General features: G+C 43.1%; 3 protein-coding genes across 3 annotated transcripts; all 3 read left to right on the top strand.

Annotated features, from left to right (window-relative positions):
• Nucleotides 1-6,572: 6,572 nt before the first annotated feature.
• Nucleotides 6,573-9,053, top strand: LOC120042863 (hairy/enhancer-of-split related with YRPW motif protein 1-like). Its single transcript, XM_038987647.1, has 5 exons — nt 6,573-6,793; nt 7,021-7,096; nt 7,219-7,302; nt 7,455-7,536; nt 7,692-9,053. Exons 1-5 carry the CDS (start codon nt 6,705-6,707, stop codon nt 8,321-8,323), a joined length of 963 nt encoding a protein of 320 aa, XP_038843575.1. The 5' UTR covers nt 6,573-6,704; the 3' UTR covers nt 8,324-9,053.
• Nucleotides 9,054-12,615: 3,562 nt separating this feature from the next.
• On the top strand, nt 12,616-15,416 carry LOC120042862 (fatty acid-binding protein, adipocyte-like). Its single transcript, XM_038987646.1, has 4 exons — nt 12,616-13,451; nt 13,561-13,733; nt 13,862-13,963; nt 15,217-15,416. Exons 1-4 carry the CDS (start codon nt 13,379-13,381, stop codon nt 15,268-15,270), a joined length of 402 nt encoding a protein of 133 aa, XP_038843574.1. The 5' UTR covers nt 12,616-13,378; the 3' UTR covers nt 15,271-15,416.
• Nucleotides 15,417-20,249: 4,833 nt separating this feature from the next.
• On the top strand, nt 20,250-26,737 carry LOC120042859 (protein FAM8A1-like). Its single transcript, XM_038987644.1, has 5 exons — nt 20,250-20,736; nt 21,540-21,660; nt 22,157-22,280; nt 24,007-24,146; nt 24,370-26,737. Exons 1-5 carry the CDS (start codon nt 20,262-20,264, stop codon nt 24,512-24,514), a joined length of 1,005 nt encoding a protein of 334 aa, XP_038843572.1. The 5' UTR covers nt 20,250-20,261; the 3' UTR covers nt 24,515-26,737.
• The last annotated feature ends 728 nt before the right edge of the window (nt 26,738-27,465 follow it).

Genomic DNA, 27,465 nt, shown 5'->3' with positions numbered 1-27,465 from the left:
CATACTACAATGAATGGATGACTTTACAAGGTTTCACCTGTCCAGAAACCACGCATACTACAATGAATGGATGACTTTATAAGGCCTTATCTGTCAAAATACCACCACAGACTTAAATGAATTGATGCTTTTACAGGGTCTTATCTGTCCAAATACAACCACAGACTTAAATTAATGGATGTTTTTACAAAGCCTTATCTGTCCAAATACCACCACAGACTAAAATTAATGGATGCTTTTACAAGGCCTTATCTGTCCAAATACAACCAAAGACTAGAATGAATGGATGCTTTTACAAGGCCTTATCTGTCCAAATACAACCACAGACTAAAATGAATGGATGCTTTTACAAGGCCTTATCTGTCGAAATACCACCGCAGACTAAAATTAATGGATGCTTTTACAAGGCCTTATCTGTCCAAATACCACCGCAGACTAAAATTAATGGATGCTTTTACAAGGCCTTATCTGTCCAAATACCACCGCAGACTAAAATGAATGGATGCTTTTACAAGGCCTTATCTGTCCAAATACCACCGCAGACTAAAATGAATGGATGCTTTTACAAGGCCTTATCTGTCGAAATACCACCACAGACTAAAATGAATGGATGCCAACAAAGGTAGGAAGGTGAACAGTGAGAAGGAAGGTGTATTTTGGTCTGATGACTGGTAGGAATGGGTCTGGTCTGGTCCTGGTATAGAAACTGACTGACTGGGCGACCGGCCGACACACGTTATATTATAGACCCCTGGTGGATCAGAGTACAGACTGACTGACTGCTTGACTGACTGGGTACTGACTACCTGACTGGGTACTGACTGACTGACTGACTGACTGACTGACTACCTGCCTGGGTGACTGACTGACTGGGTACTGACTGACTGACTGACTACCTGCCTGGGTGACTGACTGACTGGGTACTGACTGACTGACTGACTGACTACCTGCCTGGGTGACTGACTGACTGGGTACTGACTGACTGACTGACTGACTGACTGACTGACTGCCTGCCTGGGTGTAAACTGGAACCAGTGGGAGGGAGACAGGAAGCTGTGGCCCACAGGATAACATTGTTGTACTGAGGGTGTCTGGGGGGACACAGGCAGGTTAGGAGCACCATGGGTAGCGCCGAGATGCATGTCTAAAGTTATGTCCCAAATAACACCCTATTCCCTATATAGTGCACTACTTTGACCAGAGACCTCGTCAAAAGTAGTGCACTACATAGGAAATAGGGTGTTATTTGGGACACACACTAAGTCTCTGGAGTCACTATGTGGTATATTGTGTGGCATTTATTTACTCTTTTAAATGTCTTTGTCTATTTAGGATTCTAATTATTACATTAAATGAGAACTTTGAATTATTGATTTACTAATGTGTTCTCTTACACTAGTAGGTTAAGAATGATGATCAAGAAATAAATCCTTACCATGCAGTCAGTCAACACTCACACACACACACACACACACACACACACACACACACACACACACACACACACACACACACACACACACACACACACACACACACACACACACACACACACACACACACACACACAAATTCAGCAGAGACCTCTCCTTATGCCTAACTCTCAGAAACCAGCTTTCACAGTGCTCACACACGTGTCTCGACATATCAGACACACCCTTATTCTCTTGCAGTTGTTGCATGACAGATAAGATGATAAGTCTTGATGGTGTGCACACAGGACGCAGGAGGCCTGTGAGTGCTGTTGCTGCCGACAGACTCCACAGTCGACACAGTAAATCAACCCTGGGGAGGTTCCTGTGAGACTTACCTGCTGTGTGTGTGTGTGTGTGTGTGTGTGTGTGTGTGTGTGTGTGTGTGTGTGTGTGTGTGTGTGTGTGTGTGTGTGTGTGTGTGTGTGTGTGTGTGTGTGTGTGTGTGTGTGTGTGTGTGTGTGTGTGTGTGTGTGTCACACTCAGCCAGCCAGAGAGGGCCTGTAGACGGGTGGGATAACGCTCACCGGGACCCGCTCACACGGAGATTGAGTTACCGCGGAATTAGCTCAGGGCTGTGGGAAGCAGCACCTCCTGAACACACACACACTCATTGAGACACACACACACACACACACACACAAACAGTCACTAAGGGAAACCTGAGGGAAGACTGAAGAATGCAGCTGGGCACACGCCAGTTCTCTAACAAATGCTTTCTGATAGCTTTTAACTTCCTGGCTCTGCCTTGAGAAGCAGTATGAGGCTCATGGTCCATGGGATTCTTGGATTAGTTCATTATAATAGTTCTGGTGCCATATTTATAGTTCTTTACAGTAAGGTCAAAATATTACAATCATGTAAAATAAAGACGAAGCAAACGAACTAAGGGAAAATTATTGCAAATCAGAAGACATAATTGTTCCAATGCCATGAGGGCAAACATCCAAGTATCCAGAAGAGATATGAGGGTTGAAATAGGTTTGCTGGGGAAAGTAACACAATTGGTTTGCTGGGGAAAGCAACATAATAGGTTTGCTGGGGAAAGTAACAATTGGTTTGCTGGGAAAAGCAACATGATAGGTTTGCTGGGAAAAGTAACAATTGGTTTGCTGGGAAAAGCAACATGATAGGTTTGCTGGGGAAAGTAACAATTGGTTTGCTGGGAAAAGCAACATAATTGGTTTGCTGGGGAAAGCCACATAATTGGTTTGCTGTTGAAAGTAACAATTGGTTTGCTGGGAAAGCAACATAATAGGTTTGCTGGGGAAAGCAACATAATAGGTTTGCTGGGGAAAGTACCATAATAGGTTTGCTGGGGAAAGTACCATAATAGGTTTGCTGGGGAAAGTAACATAATTGGTTTGCTGGGGAAAGTAGCATAATTGGTTTGCTGGGGAAAGTAACATAAATGGTTTGCTGGGGAAAGCAACATAATAGGTTTGCTGGGGAAAGTAACATAATTGGTTTGCTGGGGAAAGTAACATAAATGGTTTGCTGGGGAAAGCAACATAATAGGTTTGCTGGGGAAAGTAACATAATTGGTTTGCTGGGGAAAGTAACATAATTAGTTTGCTGGGGAAAGTAACATAACTGTGTGTAATGAACAAAAATAATTCAGTACCAATACAGAAGGCCTTGACAGTAGTCAGTGTGAGGAGAACGGTTTGTGTCTGGGTAATGGAAACCATCTGACCACCAGTCTTGGCTAGTCTGTGTCCCAAATGGCACCCTAAAGTGTATATAGTGCACTACTTTTGACCAGGGTCGTGCAAAAGTGGTGCACTATATATGGAATAGGGTGCCATTTGTTACGATTACATAGTGTTGATGTAGCAGCACCACCGTAGAGCCTGATTAGTGCTAACAGCTCCATAAACAGAGTTGGAGCGACGCCTCCAAAATCCACTGAAGCTCAGGGAAAAGTCACAGAGGGGCCATGTACGGCTTCTGTCTGGGGTCAAGGTAAAGCAAGTGGTTATCGTTGATCTGGCTGAGTTGTTAGGTCTGTGGACTGTTCTGCCAAACGCCTGTCAGAACTCCCTAAGCATTCTGGAATATAAAGAGAATAACACAGGGAGGCTGTCCAGGGAGGCTGTCCAGGGAGGCTGTCCAGGGAGGCCGTCCAGGAGTCCGTCCAGGGAGGCCGTCCAGGAGTCCGTCCAGGAGGCCGTTCAGGGAGGCTGTCCAGGGAGGCTGTCCAGGGAGGCTGTCCAGGGAGGCTGTCCAGGGAGGCTGTCCAGGGAGACTGTCCAGGGAAGCCGTTCAGGGAGACCGTCCAGGAAGACAGTCCAGGGGAGGCTGTCTAGGGAGACTGTCCAGGGTGGCAGGCCAGGGAGGCTGTCCAGGGAGACTGTCCAGGGAGGCTGTCCAGGGAGACTGTCCAGGGAGACTGTCCAGGGAAGCCGTTCAGGGAGACCGTCCAGGGAGACTGTCCAGCAGGGAGAATGTCCAGCAGGGAGTCTGTCTAGCAGGGAGACTGTCCAGCAGGGAGACTGTCATGCAGGGAGAATGTCCAGCAGGGAGACTGTCCAGCAGGGAGACTGTCCAGCAGGGAGACTGTCATGCAGGGAGAATGTCCAGGGTGACTGTCCAGCAGGGAGAATGTCCAGCAGGGAGACTGTCATGCAGGGAGAATGTCCAGCAGGGAGAATGTCCTGCAGGGAGAATGTCCAGCAGGGAGAATGTCCAGGGTGACTGTCCAGCAGGGAGACTGTCCAGCAGGGAGACTGTCCAGCAGGGAGACTGTACAGCAGGGAGACTGTACAGCAGGGAGACTGTACAGCAGGGAGACTGTCCAGCAGGGAGACTGTACAGCAGGGAGACTGTACAGCAGGGAGACTGTATAGCAGGGAGACTGTACAGGGGAGCAGGAAGGGATATGACTGTTTTACACCGCTGCATTACACACACATGTCAAGCTCTATAATTTGGCCAGTGTGGAAATGTAAGTATTTGGTGCAGTTGGTCAGGACTTGATGGGAGTGTGTGTGTGTGTGTATGTGTATGTGTGTGTGTGTGTGTGTGTGTGTGTGTGTGTGTGTGTGTGTGTGTGTGTGTGTGTGTGTGTGTGTGTGTGTGTGTGTGTGTGTGTGTGTGTGTGTGTGTGTGTGTGTGTGTGTGTGTGTGTGTGCGTGCGTGCGTGCGTGCGTGCGTGCGTGCAGTTGCTCCTTGGAATCAACTCCAAGTGCCAACAAGTTAACAACTGAGCTGATGGACAGGCCAGGGAAACAGGTGCTCTCCTCCAAGGTGCTGCTGGGAACAGAACAGAGACAGACAGGGGAGAGACCTGCTCCAAGGTGCTGCTGGGAACAGAACAGAGACAGACAGGGCAGAGACCTGCTCCAAGGTGCTGCTGGAAACAGAACAGAGACAGACAGGGGAGAGACCTGCTCCAAGGTGCTGCTGGGAACATAACAGAGACAGACAGGGGAGAACCCTGCTCCAAGGTGCTGCTGGGAACAGAACAGAGACAGACAGGGGAGAGACATGCTCCAAGGTGCTGCTGGGAACAGAACAGAGACAGACAGGGCAGAGACATGCTCCAAGGTGCTGCTGGGAACAGAACAGAGACAGACAGGGGAGAGACCTGCTCCAAGGTGCTGCTGGGAACAGAACAGAGACAGACAGGGCAGAGACATGCTCCAAGGTGCTGCTGGGAACAGAACAGAGACAGACAGGGGAGAGACCTGCTCCAAGGTGCTGCTGGGAACAGAACAGAGACAGACAGGGGAGAGACCTGCTCCAAGGTGCTGCTGGGAACAGAACAGAGACCGACAGGGGAGAGACCTGCTCCAAGGTGCTGCTAGGAACAGAACAGAGACAGACAGGGGAGAGACCTGCTCCAAGGTGCTGCTAGGAACAGAACAGAGACAGACAGGGGAGAGACATGCTCCAAGGTGCTGCTGGGAACAGAACAGAGACAGATAGGGGAGAGACCTGCTCCAAGGTGCTGCTGGGAACAGAACAGAGACAGACAACTGTTGATTCAACTCTGGAGAAACATCTAGTTTTGCCCATGGTAAAGATCTGTCAGTGTCATGCTTTTCTTTCTCCAATTACTGGCTGAATGTTTCCCAGGTGAGGGTGCCATTCAGGCTCCTTGAGCCAGTCAATTCACCTGGTTGCTCTTCAGAACAGGGAACTTCCTAGAAGTGCTTGGCAACTGAAGCAACAAGAGCCACTGGGGCCTCCAGTCCGATCAATGCTGCTGTTGACCCACACAGCTGACAGCATACAATGAACAACACACTCTGCCTAATGGCCCATGAGTCCTGTTACACACCAGTGAAGAAGGCGAGAGCTCTTGGGCTAATGGTTCCTGTGGCCCCTGACTGGGAGCTCAACAGGGGGGCTGAGGACCGACTGACAGGCTGGCTGCCTGGGAGTCTTGGTTTGAGCCCCAAGTGGCACCCCTATAGGGATCTGGTCAACAGTAGTGCATTTTATGGAGAATAGCGTGCTATTTGGGACACATCCTTGAGGAGGTTAAAACGATTTATTGAGTGGTGATTGAAAATATATTCTGTGGGTTGTCTTAAAGCTGCAATATGTAACTTTTTGGGCGACTTGACCAAATTCACATAGAAAATGGAGTTATAGATATGTCATTCTTGTTGAAAGCAAGTCTAAGAAGCGTTAGATCTGTTATATGTGTGCTATTGCTATGCTTCCCGTTCTTACGTTTCCAATTGGCTCATTCATCTCCCCTCCTCTCCTTGTAACTATTCTCCAGGTCATTGCTGTAAATGAGAACCTGTTCTCAGTAAATTTACATTGTAAAATAAGGGTACAAAAAAATTATGAAATAAAATAAAACATTTGTTTTTTTGCGTAAACTGAAATTAGGCGAACTATTAGAATTTTAGTGACCAGGAAATTGCGGAGCGATTTCTGCCTAGTGCATCTTTAACTAATGTTAGGCCTACATTTGGAGTCTACAGATTATATTTGTATCACCCATACTGGCATCCAGAGAGGCCCCGCCCTCATTGAGCAAAAACAACAAAACATGTCACTCAAACGTCAGCTTGGTTTTAATAGGCTTAGTACTTTTAGAGCCCGCCTATTCCCCACCCCTCTCATTTTAAGCTACATGGTCTGAAAATAATACCCTGAGAACAAGGCTTGACTTTAAACAGTTGCGCGGACACGTCGCTTTCACAGGATTTGCGGAGTTCACATTGAGGGACAATCTATACTGAATATTGCTACTTGGGATTCTGGAGCAAAATGAGACGAAATCACAATTACAGCTGTTCGTCTGATAGCGAACTTGATGACAATATAGAAGTGGAGAAGGACAGTGGTGACGAAAATGTGTATGTTGAAAATTCAGTTATGAAGAATAGGAAATCTTTTTTTAAATGAGAAAATCAATTTATTTGTAATTCTGATATAAGCCTAGTGTGTATTTTTTTGTGGTAGGCTAATCTAAATCACGCATCTCTACACATTGTATCTCTTGAAAAACAGGCTATGCGTGACAGAAGCCTATCGTCACCAATATGTTATTGAAACTAAATGAAAATTACTTTGATTATTTCAGAAACCTTGACTCTCCGCATGACTTGATGTCACCCCCGAAAACCACTCAAACTCAAGCCAGAAAACGACGCAGAGGAGTGAGTATTACATTTCACTTGCGTAATTACGCACCAAATATTGCCATTATTAAGGTTCACCATCACCTTGATATGCTGTCGGAGACCCCAAAAATCATATTATACCTCGCTCTCATCCACAGATTATTGAGAAACGGCGACGTGACCGAATCAACAACAGCCTGACTGATCTCAGAAGACTTGTACCAAGTGCGTTTGAGAAGCAGGTAGGCTACAGTACAATTGTATATACCATACAGACCTATTGGATTCAGAGTATATTCATCTCAGTAGTCAACTTCCGCCTTTTCTACATCTTTGGTTAGGACTGTTATTTTACCAGTAACACAATCTAATCGAATGTTGCCTTTTGTCACAGGGATCGTCAAAATTGGAAAAAGCTGAAATTTTGCAGATTACTGTGGATCATTTGAAGATGATACATGCTGCCAGCGGACAAGGTGAGTCAATACCAAAACAATACAAAGATTTGATTTATGATGAAAGCCTGTAAAAAATATGTTGTGATAGGGAAACTTCTAGAAAAACTTCTGCATATTTGTAGGGAACTAGTAGTAGTTCCTGTTCCTGACCCTCTGCCTCCCTCTCCTGGTAGGGTATTTTGAAGCCCACGCCCGGGCCAAGGACTACCGCAGCCTGGGCTTCAGGGAGTGTCTGTCAGAGACGGCCCGTTACCTAAGCATCATGGAGGGCTGGAATAGTGTCGACCCACTCCGCGTACGCCTGGTCTCCCACCTCAACAACTACGCCTCTCAGAGAGACATCCACACTGTATTGACTGGACACCCTGGACAACTAGCCTGGGGCTCCGCTTTGAGGACTCCCTCCGCCCACCTGCAACTCCCCCTCCTCTTACCACTCCCCCAGGGACGGACACTAGCCCCCCACAGTACCAGCAGCCCACCCTCCTCCTGCTCCATCTTCTCCTCCATGTCATCCCCCTGTTCTACTGATACCTCAGTGACCTCCAGACTCAGTGTGACGGCCCCCTCAGAGGCACTCAGGGTGCCCCCCAATGACAATCTACCCCTGGGGCTGGCCCTGCCAGTCTCAGCCTCCAAGCTCTCCCAACCACCACCCCTCCTCTCCTCCCTCTCCTCCCTGTCTGCCTTCTCCTTCAGTACTTTTCCCCTAGTGTCCCCGGCAGCCCTCAACTCAGCAGGCTCCTCCACAGCCCTGAGAAATCAGCCTTACAGGCCCTGGGGGACAGAGATCGGGGCCTTCTGAACTCTTGTGATCAGGACGGAATGCAACAGCTAAAATCCCCACCTCCCGCTAACCTGCCTCCCGCCAATCAGCCTCCCGCCAACACTCCACAAACCCAGCAGGAGTACCTGGCTGTCTCATCTGTTTTTCCCCTCTGGCAATGAGGGGGATGGGGTGAGGCTAATGCCACCTCCCTTTGTCAGTACTGCTGTATAAAGGAACATAGATAACATAGTGTTCTATCCTATATGTTGTTATCATGAGTAATTAATGTTAAATGTTGTTGTGAGCCCAGGTATGGCCTCCAAGGTAAGAAAGGACTGACTATTGTTTCATGATCACTAACTGATTTCATTTAGTTTATTATCAGAGTGCACTAAGAGAAGGATTTTGGGGTATTTGTAGGTCAAATACAATATTGTAAAAAATATAACTCCTGCATCTTTGAAAGAGAATGAAGACATCTGCAACATAGCATAAATAGAGTTACACATGAACTGGATCTGCTAACACTTTAGTTATGTCTATATGGGATTGTCGAACATGCTTTATGTAGAAAGCAACGTTGAAAAAACCTAGTTTTGTAATATTTTTGTACCAATAAACTGAGTTTGTAAGAAGATACATGTTTTTTTGATCAATGCTCAGGATTCATGTGTTTTACCTACAGTATGAGTTGTTGTGGGGCTTAGAGTATGTTGTCCACTTCCCACATCACTTCAAATAAACTCAAATCATTTATCAGTTTCAACTGCGTTTTGTCCTTGGTTTTAGGTGAATGAAGGAGTTGCATACAGATGTAGGATCTTCATTTGATCACTCTTCTGTTGCTGAGCATCATCCTACACAGCAGGAAATGCAAACTTGTAGTGTATTTGAGTTTTAAAAAGACTTCTAAAGTGTGTAATTTCCACATTGAAATGTCAGACTTGATTTGCCCAACAGAAAAAGGTATCAACCCCTACAAAATAGTCCATTCATTATAATCCACATAATAGTTCACATTTTCTGTTGCTGCAGGATTATTTTCCTGTTGTAACAAACTGGCTCAAATTAAGATCCTACATCTGCATGTACTATATGTTTTATATATGAGCAAAGTGGTAGCTAACAGTAATATAGCAGAGAGACTTACTGGCTGACTAGCTGGCTGGCTGACTGGCTGACTGGTTGTAATCTCTCATGGACAGACGCAAGATTTTGGTTCTGGGTTGACGAGATTAGGGTTGGTCGAGACACAGTCTCCCAAATTCGTTTTAGCGCCATTGTTGCCTCCGTGAATACCCAGGAAGTGTTTAAAAGGAAATCCTTGAGGAACTCATCAATGCCCCTTGACCCCACTCATATGGACTGGCCTGGTCTGACCCCACTAATATAGTCTGGTCTGACCCCACTAATATGGTCTGGTCTGGGCAGGAGACTATAGTGGGACCAAGACTGAGGTATAGATGGCAGCTGGATGACACATACTGAAGCCTGTAGACAACAGTAGATCACTTTTGACTAGGGCTCATGGGGTTCTGGTCAAAAGTAGTGTACAGTAGGGAATAGGGTTCCATTTGGGACTCAATCACTCGATGTGCCCTTTAAGTTCCTGCTGTGGTAGTATGCAATTTATCCACTAGAGACCATTGGGTGGCAGTAGAAAACTAGTGATGGAGACTTGCTGCAGCCAAAACATTAGTGTAAGGTTTATAGCGTCCCAGCAGAAAGAAAAACATAATATCTCCAAAACTGAAACTTTTCAGGAAATGAAAAAAGAGCCATATTCTACCATTTATGAACATACAATCACACAACTTCAAAAGCTATTTTGAAATGTATTTTATTGGACCTGGAGTCATGAACTGTTCAGCGTACATAAAGGACAATCATGTTAATAACAGTAACCATGCAGGTCCCTCAAGATTTTTCTTCCCTCCCCTGTTCTTTACAATCTGTTAATCAGTCACACAAACTTTGTTGGATGAAAATATGGAGTTTTTCTGTGAAAAATAAATAAAGATGTGGAATATCGTTCAATATGGTGTTCATTGGCTCCATCTGCTGGCTCCATGGACCTCACTGCTTTACAATAGAACAGAACAGAACAGAACAGAACAGAATAGAATAGAATAGAATAGAATAGAATAGAAAAGAATAGAACAGCATAGAACAAAACAGAATAGAACAGAACAGAACAAAACAATATAGAATATAACAGAATATAACAGAATTTAATAGAATTTGCAGGGTGGAGATAAAGTACCCCAGGATGAGTCATAATACCCATAAAAACTAGCGGTCAATCAAGGAAATGGTTCCAATAATTTCCCCACCATGAATTCTTCCCATAGGGGATTTTAGAAACACTTAAAACAAGAGTTGTGTTTGGTGTAACCCTGGCGTGATTTTTGATAACCGTGTAAATCTCTCTAGGACAAGGTGACTTTTATCAATAAATTTGCCTGTATTTACCACCCCAAAAAATGAAATGCTAATTAGTGGCTAATGTGTCTATCATAAAGAACTACACATGCCATGATGATCTGGACGGGACTGCTGAAACGAAGCAAAGGTAAGAATCTCTGGATTAGCTATCTAATGTTAGCTAAATGTAGTAATGAATAGATTAATAAATTGGAAAATTGTATTTAAATTGACAAATCTGTGAACTGTCTTGTGCACATTTTAAATTGACACAATACCTGTTAGCAAAGATGTCAGCTACAGATGACATGCAAGATTTGTAGTCTAGGACCAAAAGCTGAAGCTGGAGACTCATATCTCCTTCACTAGCTTTAAGCACCAGCTGTCAGAGCAGCTCACAGATCACTGCACCTGTACATAGCCCATCTGTAAATAGCCCACCCAACTACCTCATCCCCATACTGTATTTATTCATTTATCTTGCTCCTTTGCACCCCAGTATCTCTACTTGCTCATTCATCTTCTGCACATTTACCATTCCAGTGTTTAATTGCTACCGGTGCCCCCTGTATATAGCCTCATTATTGTTATTCTTATTGTGTTACTTTGATTTATTACTTTTTATTTGAGTCTACTTGGTAAATATTTTCTTAACTCTTCTTGAACTGCACTGTTGGTTAAGGGCTTGTAAGTAAGCATTTCACGGTAAAGTCTACACTTGTTGTATTCGGTGCATGTGACAAATAAAGTTTGATTTGATTTGATGTCTAGTTTAATGCTAATTAGCATTTTAGAATCTGAGAGCAAATAGAGAAGAATATATTGATAAAAGTCACCTTGTCCGAACTTGATTGACATGGTTATCAAAACATCACGCCAGGGTAAGTCTACACGATACACAGCCCTTATTTTAAGTGTTTCTAAAATCCCCTATGGGAAAAATGAATGGTGGAAAAACGTTTGGAACCATTTCCCTGTTTGACCTCTAAGTTTAATGGGTATTATGACACCTCCACCGTGGGGCTCCTCTGTCCAGTGTCTGTGTTCTTTGACCATCTTAATCTTTTATTGGCCAGTCTGAGATATGGCTTTTTCTTTGCAACTCTGCCTAGAAGGCCAGCATCCCAGCCTCTTCACTGTTGACGTTGAGACTGGTGTTTTGCGGGTACTATTTAATGAAGCTGCCAGTTGAGGACTTGTGAGGCGTCTGTTTCTCAAACTAGACACTCTAATGTACTTGTCCTCTTCTCAGTTGTGCACCGGGGCCTCCGACTCCTCTTTCTATTCCAGTTAGAGCCAGTTCGCTCTGTTCTGTGAAGGGAGTAGTACACAGCGTTGTACGAGATCTTCAGTTTCTTGGCAATTTCTCACATGGAATAGCCTTCATTTCTCAGAACAAGAATAGAATTTCAGAAGAAAGGTCTTTGTTTCTGGCCATTTTGATGATGCTCCAGACACTCAACTAGTCTAAAGAATGACAGTTTTATTGCTTCTTTAATCATCACAACAGTTTTCAGCTGTGCTAACATAATTGCAAAAGGGTTTTCTAATGATCAATTAGCCTTTTCAAATGATAGACTTGGATTAGCTAACACAACATGCCATAGGAACACAGGAGTGATGGTTGCTGATAATGGGCCTCTGTACGCCTATGTAGATATTCCATAAAACTTCTGCCGTTTCCAGCTACAATAGTCATTTACAAAGTTAACAATGTCTACACTGTATTTCTGATCAATTTTATGTTATTTTAATGTGCAAAAAATTTGCTTTTCTTTCACAAACAAGGACATTTCTAAGTAACCCCAAACTTTTGAAGGGTAGTGTATATATTAAAATAAATAAAAAAGTGAAAAATATTTGTATTTATTTTATGTTTTTATGAATATCGCTAGCAATAATGGTATAAACTAAATGTGTATTACTTACCCACAGTAGAAAAGAGGAGAATATATTATTTTATAATTGTGTATGTTTTTTTTCTCCAATTTCTAATATTGAGCAAATCACAATTTCAAAAAGCGCCTGGAATAGGCTGCCATTGCTTCAAGAGCCGCTGGCTGCTGGTAGGCTTTCTTGACGTGTACATTCATTTTTGCCAACACATCCTTGTTGTCTTTAATCTCTGTTTTACCAGCTAAACAGCTGCTCTTAGCGAAAATGAGTTACCTTTCTAGCTAATTGGCTATACGTTCTCTTCCAATTAGGCAATCATGTGTTGAGGTCAAAATAATGAAAAACTATCTACCAAATCTATTCATTTGAAAATGTTGATTACTACTCCTTGACATTATCATTCACCTGATGATAAGACAAGATACAGTACGTGATGTTTTTAAATCTATTTTTGCTAACATGTGATTGGGGTTCCTTGGTCTCCGGTTTGCCTGGCAGGGGGGTCTCTGGGTAAGAAAAGGTTGAAGACCCCTGCCAAAGACAGTGCAGTCTGTGCCCCTGCCCGAATATAATTTATTCCCCGCCCCTCATCCTCTCCGTTTCCATGGAAGCACCAGTTATAGCACTTGATTGGCTTGCATGGGTAAGCACGTGCTAGGGGAGGCTTCAAATATGACAACGGGCCCAGATGTAATTATTGCAGAGTCGAAGCAGTGTGCTTTTGTGAGTTAATAAAGTGGTTTGTGTTGTTGATTAGCTAACATTTACAACATGGTCGAGGCATTCGTTGGAACTTGGAAGATGACTTCCAGCGAGAATTTTGATGAATATATGAAGGCAATAGGTAAAGTCTTACCTTTTTAAATGAAGCTGTTTTTTTAAATGAAAGACAATGTTGCATGTCGATCTAGAACCCTACTAAAATTGGCTAGATAAATATCCGTTTTTCACAGGTGTGGGCTTTGCTACTCGGCAGATGGGGAATATGGCGAAGCCCAATTTGCTGTTCAGCATCGACGACGGTGTAATATCAATGAAATCCCAGAGCACTTTCAAAACCACAGAGACCAAGTTTAAATTGAATGAAGAATTCGACGAGATGACTGCAGATGACAGGAAAACCAAGGTGGGTGCAGAATCCACACCATAGACATGCCGGTTGTTACAGTAGTGTGGTTTACAATTGAGTTGTATTTATTTTTTACTTTAAACTTGATGGAGTCATGTGCCCTCCTGACACTACTCTATTTCCAGACTCTGGTGACTTTTGAGAACGGAAAACTGGTGCAAAAACAGACTTGGGACGGCAAGACTACCACGCTCGAGCGGGAGTTGCAAGATGGAAAATTGATTGCGGTAAGGTTTAATCTCTTTATTGCTTTTCCCTTCTCTGCTTGGTTGGACATAAAAATGCCTTTTTGATACGCGTATTTTGGAATATGTCCATGCTTGATATTGCAATATTGTTCAATGGTGCATGTAATCATAATTATGCAATACACGTTGTCGTCCATCTCTTGCAAATTGCGTTCTCCCGGGGTACCAGCAAGGATGGCACGCGTTTCTACGCGCAAACGTGTTCAAAATGTCCTTTATGTTTTGGCTGGGAAGCGTGGCTTGATAAACAATTGCAGTCATGTGCAACACGCTACATTATTTTTTTAACTAAAGGATTAATTGGTAATCGAGAGTACTAATAAAACCAATGACTTACATAAACCCGGGATTGCTGATGCATGTGTTGGCATTGCCATTGCGAGGCTTTGCTGCCACCAGTTCGCCATATTGGCACTATCCAGTAGGAGCAGTCCTCCATAGGAATGAATGGAATTCTACAGTATTTCAATGGAACGGTTTTTTTTGGGGGGGGGGGCGGTTGTAGTGGGGACAGTAACATCACTTTTATAATGCACTATTTAGCTCACATAATTTAAGTGTCTGTTATAGAATTAAATGAATATAGATTCCAACATATATTTTATAATTGAGTACTAAGGTGCCTGCACAGTGGCATCAATACAGTGCCCCGGTCAGTCATCCAGGGTTTAGACATCGTTGTATAAAACCTGATAACTTATCTACGCTCTGTTCATTGCCCAACATTGTCAGTTCCCTTTTATATTTGACGTTTTAACTCCTACCCTGTCACATTTAGCTTATCTGATGATGCCCTTCAGTTTAAAGGAAGTTAACATGGTTTGGCTCATTCAGACTGCAGTTAAGTGGAACTACAACGACTAACTGACGCACTCAGGATGATTTGATGGTTTGTTCATCACTGCGCACTGAATGTGTCATTACATTTTGAGTTTTAGGTTCTGACATGTGGTGTCATTGTGTAACGGATGTGAAATGGCTAGCTAGTTAGCGGGTACGCGCTACTAGCATTTCAATCAGTTACGTCACTTGCTCTGAAACCTAGAAGTAGTGTTGCACCTTGCTCTGCAAGGGCCGCAGCCTTTGTGGAGCGATGGGTAACGATGCTTCGTGGGCGACCGTTGTTGTGTGCAGAGGGTTCCTGGTTCGCGCCCGGGTCGGGGCGAGGGGACGTACTAAAGTTATACTGTTACAATTGCATGACCTAAAGCGTGTACTGCTCTCTTTTCCAGAAATGTGTAATGGATGACGTGGTGGCGCTAAGGACCTATGAGAAAGAGGTGTGAATCCAGTCTGCTGAATTGAAGACCTCCACCAGCAAATCAAAAACATGCATATTATCTGTTCAATACCTACCATGTTAAATTCACTGACGACTCAATTGTTACCAAAATCCCATGAAGCTTTCAATAAAGTCAATTGTTGTGCTTTGTGAAAAGTGGTATTTCCTTCATTGCAATATGTAGGCCAGTTTGGAGGCTAAGGCCTATTCATTGAACTTAATCCATGTGGATTACAAACAGACCTTCAGAGATTTGCCCATCCTGAGTACCTTGGTTGTAGGTGGTGCTAACGTTCAATACATTTCAGTGTCAATTTTTCTCCAATAAATTGATGTTAGCTTACTTTGAGCGCGCTACACTAAGCGTTCACTGCAAAATACATTGATTTCACAATGTACCTATTTTGAGGACTGGTGACCAAGTAGAATGTCCAATGGACCTTTTGTCTACAATATTAAGCAAATTACATGACTGACTAGTGGGGGGAAATTATTTTTATTGTGAAGCTGCTATCACCATTCCTAAACCTAAACCACAATTGTCTGAGCAGTGGCATGGAAACTAAACCCTGGATGCCTTCATATTCGGCTTGCTGCTGCTAATTAGATATTACTGAACTTTAAAACCTGTATTGAGAATTTCTTTGCCCATTTAGGACTGTTCTATGCTGTAAACTTTTCAGCACCATTCAGGTGCTTCTGAATTTGATTACTGGGACAAGTGGTCTGCCCAGTGGTAGTGCTGCTGTTATGACTGCATCACTGCCATTTGGTCCAAGTGTCTCTAGGAAAGGTCCTACTTGAAAGTGATCATCTCACTTGGCTGTGTCCTAAATGGCACCCTGTTAGCTTTATAGTGCACTAGTTTTCACAAGCCTTAAGGGCCCTTGTCAACTTTGGTTCCATTTGGGATTAATAAATGCAAATGAACTTACAGTAGGACACTAATGAATCCAGAACCCATTCATCGTGGGTGGGAAATCACAAGCTTACCCAGGCTGGGTGCCAAAATTTAAAATTCTCAAACTACAAGTACAGGTGCCAAGTTGACTATTTAAAAAAATATATATATCATCGGCTTACATTCTACATAGTACTTATTCCGGTTTGTCTGTTCTGTTGTAGGCCTACCTCTGGGATAAATTAGCCCTAACAGCTGACAGGTTAGTATGTAGACCCAAGACCAGAAATTGTGACATTTCAAGACAAAGTTAAGTTTGTCAGAGGTTTAGATGTGCCGGTGCTCATCTGGGTAGAGTCATGTAGTCCAAAAAGTAAAGGTTATGCCATCTCCCATAAGACTGACCAATATCGCCCTACTGTTATGGGCTAACCACCAAATACAGAAATCTCCCAGAAAGATTAGTCCAAATGAGCTCATTGTCAACCGGTCCCAAAAATGTCGCATCCAATAAGAATGCACAATGCCAGAGGGAGTACTGTCCAGCCCTCTTCATAGCCTTCCAGCACCCATTAGATGATGCCTGACGCCTTATGCTGCGTACGTAACTAAGTGGGAATTTACCACATACGACTGGGGGAAAATCCATTTGAACGCCCTTCCAACTGGTAATTACTAGTGGGGAAACTATCATCCTGAGCTCCCACTTCTCCCACATGCGGACCTCCGATGTTAGATTATAGTTTACGTAGCTTGTTGGCCATTAGCCAATCAGCGTTCCTCAAGTTCAAAGCACGTGAATGCATCCAACTGGTATTTATGGCTTCACAACTGGTAACATCCCACCTCCCACTTGGTTAGGAACACAGCAATAACAGTCTCTTGTTCATGAACAGAGTAAGGCTTCACAACTGGTAACATCCCACCTCCCACTTGGTTAGGAACACAGCAATAACAGTCTCTTGTTCATGAACAGAGTAAGGCTTCACAACTGGTAACATCCCACCTCCCACTTGGTTAGGAACACAGCAATAACAGTCTCTTGTTCATGAACAGAGTAAGGCTTCACAACTGGTAACATCCCACCTCCCACTTGGTTAGGAACACAGCAATAACAGTCTCTTGTTCATGAACAGAGTAAGTTTTGAGTATTAAAGTTGTAATACCACTGGATTAGTATTGCTGTTGCTGCCTAATGGAGCTAGACTGATGAATGAATGACAAGCACCTTTTTGTATCTGGCTCTGGGTTGAGATGCAATTGTAAACCTTAACCTTCTGCATCACAAATGTCTCCCTATTCCCTGCATAGTGCACTACTTTTGACCCGGGCCTAACCTTCTGCATCACAAATGTCCCCCTATTCCCTGCATAGTGCACTACTTTTGACCAGAGCCCAATGCACTATAAAGGGAATCGGGTGTCATTTGGGATGCAGACCTTGAGAGAAGACCAACTGTCTTTTGCTTCATGGTCAGATTTTTCACACATGATCTCATGTGCTTTTTGAAACTAAGTGTTGATTTGTCATGATAGCGTCACTACAGTTGCAAGCTAGTTGGTTTTACACACACACACACACACACACACACACACACACACACACACACACACACACACACACACACACACACACACACACACACACACACACACACACACACACACACACACACACACACACACTTGATAGTTCAGTCAACACATCCGGGAGTGTTTCTTGAAAACCAAGACCAACCTATTCCTCGAACATTGTGTTTGCCAAATGTATCAACTATGCACATAACTATTGGATCAAAAAGCTCACACTGTCTTGCACATACTTTGAAACCAGCAGGGTTACAACTGAGGAGTAAATGTCATGGGGTCCCTTGGTATGCTGTTGTTAGTCAAACACAAAAGGACAATTTATATGGAATGTGATGTCCTAGGGTACGTCCCAAATGGCACCCTATTTACTATATAGTGTACTACTTGACCACAACCCTATGTGCCCCCCTATGGGTCCTGGTCATAAGTGCACTATAACGGGAATAGGGTGCCATTTGAGGCAGACGTAGTATCAGAGTGGCTGGGGGGTGTATGGGGAGGTCTAGAGGGGAGGCCAAATCCCAGTTTAAGGTCTACGTTGTGACCTCTCCTCATCTGTAACAGGCTAATTGTTGTGGATGCAAAGACTTCATCCCAAATGGCAGCCAATTCCCTATATAGTGCACTACTTTTGACTAGGGCCCATAGGGGGGTCCATAGGGCTCTGGTCAAAAGAAATGCACTAAATAGGGAATAGGGTGCCATTTAGGACACAGACACAGACTTCCAGTCCAAGCAAGTGCACCTAATTCCTTTAATTAGGGCTTTCTGGGGCAGTAGGTTGGGGCCAAATTCTCCGAAAGATTTGGGGGTTTTAGTGAATGATTATGACCATGGGTGGTGCTCCTGCAGCCTGCTCCTGCAGCAATCTGTCCTGATTAATGAAAGCTGACCTAGCCAAGTTGAATAAGACCAAGGACACACACGCACATGTACGCACACGCACGCACACACACACACATTTGCACACACTCCAATGACATTTTTGTTATTCTTTCGCTCCATTTTCCCTTTTCTTCTCCTTACTATATCCCCTGTCCACCCCTACTTAACTTACTAGTCCCCTGTCCACCCCTACTCAACTTACCAGTCCCCTGTCCACCCCTACTCAACTTACCAGTCCCCTGTCCACCCCTACTCAACTTACCAGTCCCCTGTTCACCCCTACTCAACTTACCAGTCCCCTGTCCACCCCTACTTAACTTACCAGTCCCCTGTCCACCCCTACTCAACTTACCAGTCCCCTGTCCACCCCTACTCAACTTACCAGTCCCCTGTCCACCCCTACTTAACTTACCAGTCCCCTGTCCACCCCTACTCAACTTACCAGTCCCCTGACCACCCTTATTCAACTTACCAGTCCCCTGTCCACCCCTACTCAACTTACCAGTCCCCTGTCCACCCCTACTCAACTTACCAGTCCCCTGTCCACCCCTACTCAACTTACCAGTCCCCTGTCCACCCCTACTCAACTTACCAGTCCCCTGTATCATGAGAACACATTCAGGGACTTTCTATTACAATCTGATCTGCCAAAGAACGACGGAACCCTGAGTGTCCGATTGTTCCGGCTGAATAACCACATTGTTGTTTAGGTTAAGCTTACTTAAGGCAGTTCTTTGAAAATGGCCTTGTGCCTCAGATTTTTCTTTAGACGCTGTGGTAGTGGCAGGGGTCCTTTGAACAGATTTATTTTATTTTGAGGCATCAAAGAACTGATTGGCAAGTTCTTGGAAATTACTTGGCTAAGGAATTCTGAGACGAAGGCTGTAATGTAATTGAACTTATTAACTGTTTGCTTGCTGTAAAACGTTAAGAAAAGCAGTAGTGGTGGAAATAGAGGGCATATCAGATGCATTCAATTTCACAATTCTCAAAGTGCAAAAAACACTGAGTGGCTAAATAGCCTACTATTGCTATATAAAATATACAGACAGTGGGAGATTTGCAGGACAAGGTGGTGCACACTGCACCCCCAGTCATCCATTGAATGTGTGAGATGTAAGTCATTTCAAGGATATACCAGGCCTTAATGGAACAAAGATCTCCTCTCTTTCTCTGGTCATTCTTTGGCAATGATCTGAAAACAGGATAGGTGAAAATAATATGGCTATTAGTGATGGGTTTGGAACTAAAGACCATAGTCTAATTCATTGTGATTGGAGTGAAGAACAGTCAATAATACTATCTGGTACAGAAGGCTAGTCAGTGTATTTCCAATGCTCTGCGTCTTTCACTATAAGGGTAGCAGGGCTGCGCCCTAGTGGTACATAGAAGTGCACGGTGTTAATTTCGGCCAGGCTGGGAATGGGATGACGAAACGATTTATTTAATGAAATGTTGCTGTGAGTGATTGTTTTATCATCGATATTGTTTACCTCTTTGAATACAGCTTACTCGCAAAATATTTGCAATTATTATCACAGTAATGATGTTATTCCAGAAATCGTATATTTTCTTTACGGAAATGGAAACATCCTTCCGGATGTGACGTCGGCGTTAAACATGGCTGATTTGGAGAACACAAACAGACAAGTCGATAAGAAAAACATGTCTTTTAATATTAGAGAGAAGCTAGATATCGGCGAAAATACGCCGAAATTACGTCACCAAGACACGTCGGAAAGTGGAAAGGGCACTGTCGAAACACGTACAACCTCGGAGTACTGTGAAAAGTTGCAGGGGTGGATGTGGCAGTACTACACGGCATATGTGAACTGGCAAAGTTGGCTGGCAGTGTCTTCTCCTCCGTATTTTGCACCGCAACCAGTGCAACCATTCACTGCACCTGTCTGGCCAGCGGATTTCCCTAATTTTGATGCTCAGAACTGGTACAATAATCCATTTGGACTCCCATTGTCGACGTATCCAACCGCCATCCCCGCGGCTGGAATTCCGCCTGGGGAAACGGCTGGGAGTGGTGCTGTGTCCACTTCAGTACCAGCGCAACCACAACAGAACGGCAATGCACAACGGCCAGGTAGCTATCAGACACAGATGTTGTTATTATTGTATTTGGTTAATGTGTCTAATATGATAACGCTAAATAGCTAAAGAAGTGTTTGAGATAAAGCAACATGACAGGCCTGTTACAGTGATGAATTATGAAAATAGTGCCCTCTGTTGTCTGCTAAAGTTCAAACCATAGGCTCATCTGCTATAGGCCAGGGTTGCTAAAGACTCCCAACCTAGGCATATTAACAATTTTGAAACAAGGAATTTCCTCTTGAAGGACAATAACCATCATCAATGAATGTGTTGGCGACGTTTGTGGGTCATTTGGTAGAGCATGGTGCTTGCAGCACCAGGGTTGTGGGTTTGATCCCCATGGGGGACCAGTACAGAAAATCAATATGAAAATGTTTTTACTCACGAAGATGCTTTGGATAAAAGCATCTGCTAAATCAGTGGTTCCCAAACTTTGGGTCGGCAACTTTGGTCACTCAAATATCACATGCATTCACATTAGACATGGCAAAGTGTATATAATTCCAAGAAAATGTGCTTTAAAACGGCAACATTTTCTTTGCACCACATGACAAAATGTGTAGAATTGCAGGAAATAAGCTTTAAACCTGCAAAATTCTCTCCACCAACGAGGAGTGTGAACAGTTTGTGTCATGAACATTGCTTGTGCCCATAGAAATAGACATGGCTCGTGCAGCGCAGGGGTGGCCTGGGATGTTACCCAACGCTGGAAGGGGGTTCCCGAATGGAAAGAGTTTGGTGACCCCTGGCGTCTGCTAAATGACTCAAATGTAAATGTGTTGCATGTGTTTGCAGGTCGAGAATACAGTATTCCCTCTCCTCTTCAAAGGTTCATGGCTGAAATGGTGGATTTCTTCATTCTGTTCTTCATCAAAGCAACTATTATTCTCAGCATCATGCATCTGAGTGGGATGAAGTGAGTTTAGTTTAATACAAATGTTTCTGTTCTTCTATTCCCTATAGTGCTTTCCTTTAGACCAGAGCTCTATTGGGGCCCCCCTCTATGGGCCCCCCCTCTATTGGGCCCCTGATCAAAAGTAGTGCACTACAGGGAATAGTATTTTATTTCAACATCCTAGAAATTGATATGTTTTGCACTCCATCGGTGATGGTAAAGATTAGTCCAATGCCTGCTGTGTATATAGTTATGATGGAAGAATCATTTGTAGCATGCATACCTACTGTGTATATAGTTATGATTGAATAATCATTTTTAGCGTGCATAACTACTGTGTATATATAGTTATGATTGAAGAATCATTTGTAGCATGCATACCTGCTGTATATAGTCATGATTGAAGAATCATTTGTAGCATGCATAACTACTGTATATATTAATGAAGAATCATTTGTAGCATGCATACCTACTGTATATAGTCATGATTGAAGAATCATTTGTATTTTTCTTTCAGGGACATTTCCAAGTTTGCCATGCATTTCATTGTGGAGGAAATAGATGAAGACACGTCCATGGAAGAACTCCAGAAGATGATGCTGGTCGCCCTGGTCTACCGGATACTAGTGTGTTTCTATGAGGTCAGGTGACAAATCAAACTGCTACTATGAACAGAAATCACATAGAATGTTTTTATTTTCTGCTTAAATGTCTCTGGGCTGTGAAATGACCCTTGACTGTTTTTGTCCTGACCTTGCAGTGTGCTGATGTTTCTGTCTTTGTCCTGAAGTTGCAGTGTGCTGATGTTTCTGTCTTTGTCCTGAAGTTGCAGTGTGCTGATGTTTCTGTCTTTGTCCTGAAGTTGCAGTGTGCTGATGTTTCTGTCTTTGTCCTGAAGTTGCAGTGTGCTGATGTTTCTGTCTTTGTCCTGAAGTTGCAGTGTGCTGATGTTTCTGTCTTTGTCCTGAAGTTGCAGTGTGCTGATGTTTCTGTCTTTGTCCTGAAGTTGCAGTGTGCTGATGTTTCTGTCTTTGTCCTGAAGTTGCAGTGTGCTGATGTTTCTGTCTTTGTCCTGAAGTTGCAGTGTGATGATGTTTCTGTCTTTGTCCTGAAGTTGCAGTGTGATGATGTTTCTGTCTTTGTCCTGAAGTTGCAGTGTGCTGATGTTTCTGTCTTTGTCCTGAAGTTGCAGTGTGATGATGTTTCTGTCTTTGTCCTGAAGTTGCAGTGTGATGATGTTTCTGTCTTTGTCCTGAAGTTGCAGTGTGATGATGTTTCTGTCTTTGTCCTGAAGTTGCAGTGTGCTGATGTTTCTGTCTTTGTCCTGAAGTTGCAGTGTGCTGATGTTTCTGTCTTTGTCCTGAAGTTGCAGTGTGCTGATGTTTCTGTCTTTGTCCTGAAGTTGCAGTGTGCTGATGTTTCTGTCTTTGTCCTGAAGTTGCAGTGTGCTGATGTTTCTGTCTTTGTCCTGAAGTTGCAGTGTGCTGATGTTTCTGTCTTTGTCCTGAAGTTGCAGTGTGCTGATGTTTCTGTCTTTGTCCTGAAGTTGCAGTGTGCTGATGTTTCTGTCTTTGTCCTGAAGTTGCAGTGTGCTGATGTTTCTGTCTTTGTCCTGAAGTTGCAGTGTGCTGATGTTTCTGTCTTTGTCCTGAAGTTGCAGTGTGCTGATGTTTCTGTCTTTGTCCTGAAGTTGCAGTGTGCTGATGTTTCTGTCTTTGTCCTGAAGTTGCAGTGTGCTGATGTTTCTGTCTTTGTCCTGAAGTTGCAGTGAGCTGATGTTTCTGTCTTTGTCCTGAAGTTGCAGTGAGCTGATGTTTCTGTCTTTGTCCTGAAGTTGCAGTGTGATGATGTTTCTGTCTTTGTCCTGAAGTTGCAGTGAGCTGATGTTTCTGTCTTTGTCCTGAAGTTGCAGTGTGCTGATGTTTCTGTCTTTGTCCTGAAGTTGCAGTGAGCTGATGTTTCTGTCTTTGTCCTGAAGTTGCAGTGTGCTGATGTTTCTGTCTTTGTCCTGAAGTTGCAGTGAGCTGATGTTTCTGTCTTTGTCCTGAAGTTGCAGTGTGATGATGTTTCTGTCTTTGTCCTGAAGTTGCAGTGTGATGATGTTTCTGTCTTTGTCCTGAAGTTGCAGTGTGATGATGTTTCTGTCTTTGTCCTGAAGTTGCAGTGTGCTGATGTGTCTGTCTTTGTCCTGAAGTTGCAGTTGCAGTGTGATGATGTTTCTGTCTTTGTCCTGAAGTTGCAGTGTGATTTGTGTTTTAACTCTTTGATATGGATTCTGTGTATTTGATCATGTTTCTCCTCTCTGTCTGCAAATACAAGTTCCCTCTGTTGATAGTACGGTTTTATTGATTGATTGTCTCCTGTCAGATTGTGTGTATCTGGGGAGCAGGGGGCGCCACTCCGGGGAAGTTTCTCATTGGTCTCAGAGTGATCAGCTGTGATTCCTCCGTCCTGGTTCAACCCAACCGGGTCCTTGTGGTGCCTGCCACTAATGTCACTCTCTCTGCGTAAGTAGTGGATCACACCAAAACCAACCCTCTCATCAATCCACGTGTTGTGAAATAATAAACCAGCTCATTTGGTTATTTGACACTTGATTTTTGAAGTGGTGATGAGGTGAAACATGACAATCTGGCCATTAGATGAAGTCTCTTGATGTTCTGCTCATCTGTTTATTGTTTCTATCATCTCCGTGACTTTCACACGTCTTGTTCCTGTGTCCCTCTTCAGATCGACAGTCCGAGCCTTGAACAAAAACTTCTCCATTGCCTTCTTGTTCCCAGCCTTCATCACGGTCTTCTTCTTCCAACACAACAGGACTGTGTATGACATGGTGGCTGGCACTATCGTTGTCAAGCGCACCGGAGCCAGATGACCATTCTGATTGGTTAAGGCCAAGCTAAAGCCTGGCTGGGACCTGGCTACTATTTTATTTGAAGAGGTACATGTTGCTCTCAACCCTGCAGTACAGAGGAGGCTGGTGAGGGGAGGACGTCTCATAATAATGGCTGGAGTGGAGTGAATGGAATGGTATCAAACACATTGAAACCATAAATTCCGTTCCATCCATTACAGTGAGTCCGTCCTCCGATTGAAAGTGACACCACTACTCCAGCACTAAGGCAGCCTAGTGTCACTAGGCTATGGGGAGACAACTGAACTGGGAACCACTCTGCAAAAACGATGAGAGGAGGCGAAAGCTCTGCATAAGCCTGAAGACAGAAAATACAGTATGACATCATCAGTATCTAGGTCCCTCTCACAGCTCTTCTATATGACGTCAGAGTTTCTAGAACCATCTCTTGTTTCTCAACTACTGTACTCTGGTTGTTTTTCAGAGGAGGAATATGTTCTACCTTTTTAGATTTGTGCGATGGTAGTATGCAAATTAGCACCCGATCAGTTAGGAAGCACTGAGGAATCAACTTTTTTCAGGAGAAGTTATTATATGTATTAATTTAATTGTCTTTGTTTTTCAAAATTAATTAAATGAAAATGTAATCTCTAGAATGAGGACGTGGAAGACGAGAGAATAGTTATTTAGTAGTTTTAGCCTATCAGCATATTGATGCAGTTTTATAATTTGGCTTATTTTAAGATATTGCTTGGTAACAATCCAACACTCCTAGAATCACAACATGCTAATGGTTTGGTTGACATTGCCCTCGCGTCTCACTGCACTATGGGTAGATTATTGTCTAATCATTATCTGGTTACAACTAGACACTTCTTTGGTTGTCATCAGACTATAAAATAGCTTTATATTGGATCTGTTAACATAACAGAACACCTGGGCTGATTCAGTATACATTTTCACGTGTATTATCTCAATGCTCAAGAGGATATTTCTTTAACCAGGGCAAGTCAGTTAAGAACAAATTCTTATTTACAATGACGGCCTACCCCGGCCAAGCCCTAACACGGGCGAAGCTGGGCCCATTGCGTGCCGCCCTATGGGACTCCCAATAACGTCCGGTTGTGATACAGCCTGGAATCGAACCAGGGTCTGTAGTGACGCCTCCAGCACTGAGATGCAGTGCAATAGACCGCTGCGCCACTCAGGAGCCCCATATGATGTGTTTCAGTTGATATACTATCTGATCTAACATGGAAAAACACATTTGTTACTTCGGACTGTATTTATGTTGGGAACTTCCTTCGTAATTGAATCGCTATCTAAATTATTCCTTAAACTTTGTAACATGAAATACTTGACCAAATACCAGAAAGCTGGAGTGAGTGGCATGTTGTTCTCAGTCACTTCATTCATGCAGGCTGTGGTAAAACTGCTTAATGAACTCAACAAGTATTAAGGGGTAAGTTAATGATTGGTCTCATCTTGTTGTCTAAATGTACCCATGACCACCAAACCTGTCACCATGTCCCATTTAGCCACGGGGATGAAAACATTTTGCGTGCTTCAAGCGGACCGTATTATGATTGTGTCTGTCAGTAAATACTACTACCATATGAGGTGCCAATAGGCTTTCAATTCTGGACATTTCCCCAAAATTCACAGGTTTTCCAGAAGTCCCAGTTTGAAGATTCCCAAATTCTGAAGGGAATAAGCAAGAAATCCGGGAATACTTTAGCCAGAATTTCTGGAAAAAAACGGTGAATACCTGAGTATTGAGTCCAAATGTTTTTCAGAATTAGATGTCGGCTAACTATGATTCTAATTTCCGTTTGTTGTTTTAAGTCCAAAGTGACAGGATTGCCTCTCTTCCTAACATGTTACCTTTCCATGGTTGTCATTTTAATATATTTGCCTTGATTATAGAATATAAGTACTACAGTATTGCTATACATTTGTTAAAGTACAGTAACACTATAAAGAAAATGGCCCGGTATAAAATGTAAGTAATTCAAAAACTCTCTTAATTCAGTTGCTAGGCTACATCTAATACCATGGGATGATAGTACACTATTGATGTATTTTATTTGCAATTTTATACATTAATTTATGAAATATGTTTGTGTACTAATTATTTTCGTAAATGAGCTTGGTGTATTAGTTGGAATTGTCAGCACATTTCGTTGTTGAATTTGCACTTTTTATGGATTATAATTCACATGAATAAAACATGATTGATCATTATTTTACAGAGAATGGAATTCAAATTTCATGGAACAGTCATGGCAACAGTTCAGTTTCCTTGGCGTCTGTGTGATGATATCGATATGTACCAAAGCATTCTGTTATGAAGTGTAATCAACCCAACAATACCATGACATATTGTACTGGCAAATGGAGACCACTGGATCACTCAGGGCGTCCCGAACGGTGCAGCCTATGGGCCCTGGTCACTGAGTGAACTATCCTGGCTAAATAAATACATTGATTGGCTAGACCCCTTTGCTAGTTCTGCCATGCAACAACACACCAGTGTTGCATTATTCCAGACCGGTCTACAGTGTATTGGTCTCGACGTTGGATACGTTTTAACTTCGTCTTGACTCCACGTCGGACACTAGCTCGGTTTCCATCCAATTTACGACAGATTTTCATGCAAATATTCTAAAATCCGAATAAAGAAAACAGTAGCATTTTCCCATCAGTGGTGTTTCCACCAAACTGACTTTTTTGTATTTTTTGTATTAGTTAATTTGTATATTTAGTTTTTTTTTAGTTTTTTTTATTAATAATACAAAATTATCAACTTATATCGCTACATCAAACATGTCAAACAAAACACAGGTATAAACAAAATACTAAATAAATACAAAAAATAAAATAATAAAAAACACAAATCAAGTGCAATTGTATTCACTTGGAAAAAATCTCAATGATTCAGGAAGATGTTATTCTTTTTGTTATTCACTAGG

Source organism: Salvelinus namaycush, unplaced genomic scaffold, assembly GCF_016432855.1.
Source record: "Salvelinus namaycush isolate Seneca unplaced genomic scaffold, SaNama_1.0 Scaffold793, whole genome shotgun sequence".
Taxonomy (NCBI): domain Eukaryota; kingdom Metazoa; phylum Chordata; class Actinopteri; order Salmoniformes; family Salmonidae; genus Salvelinus; species Salvelinus namaycush.
The sequence above is the reverse complement of the archived record's forward strand: the minus strand, read 5'-3'. Positions and strand labels throughout refer to the sequence as shown.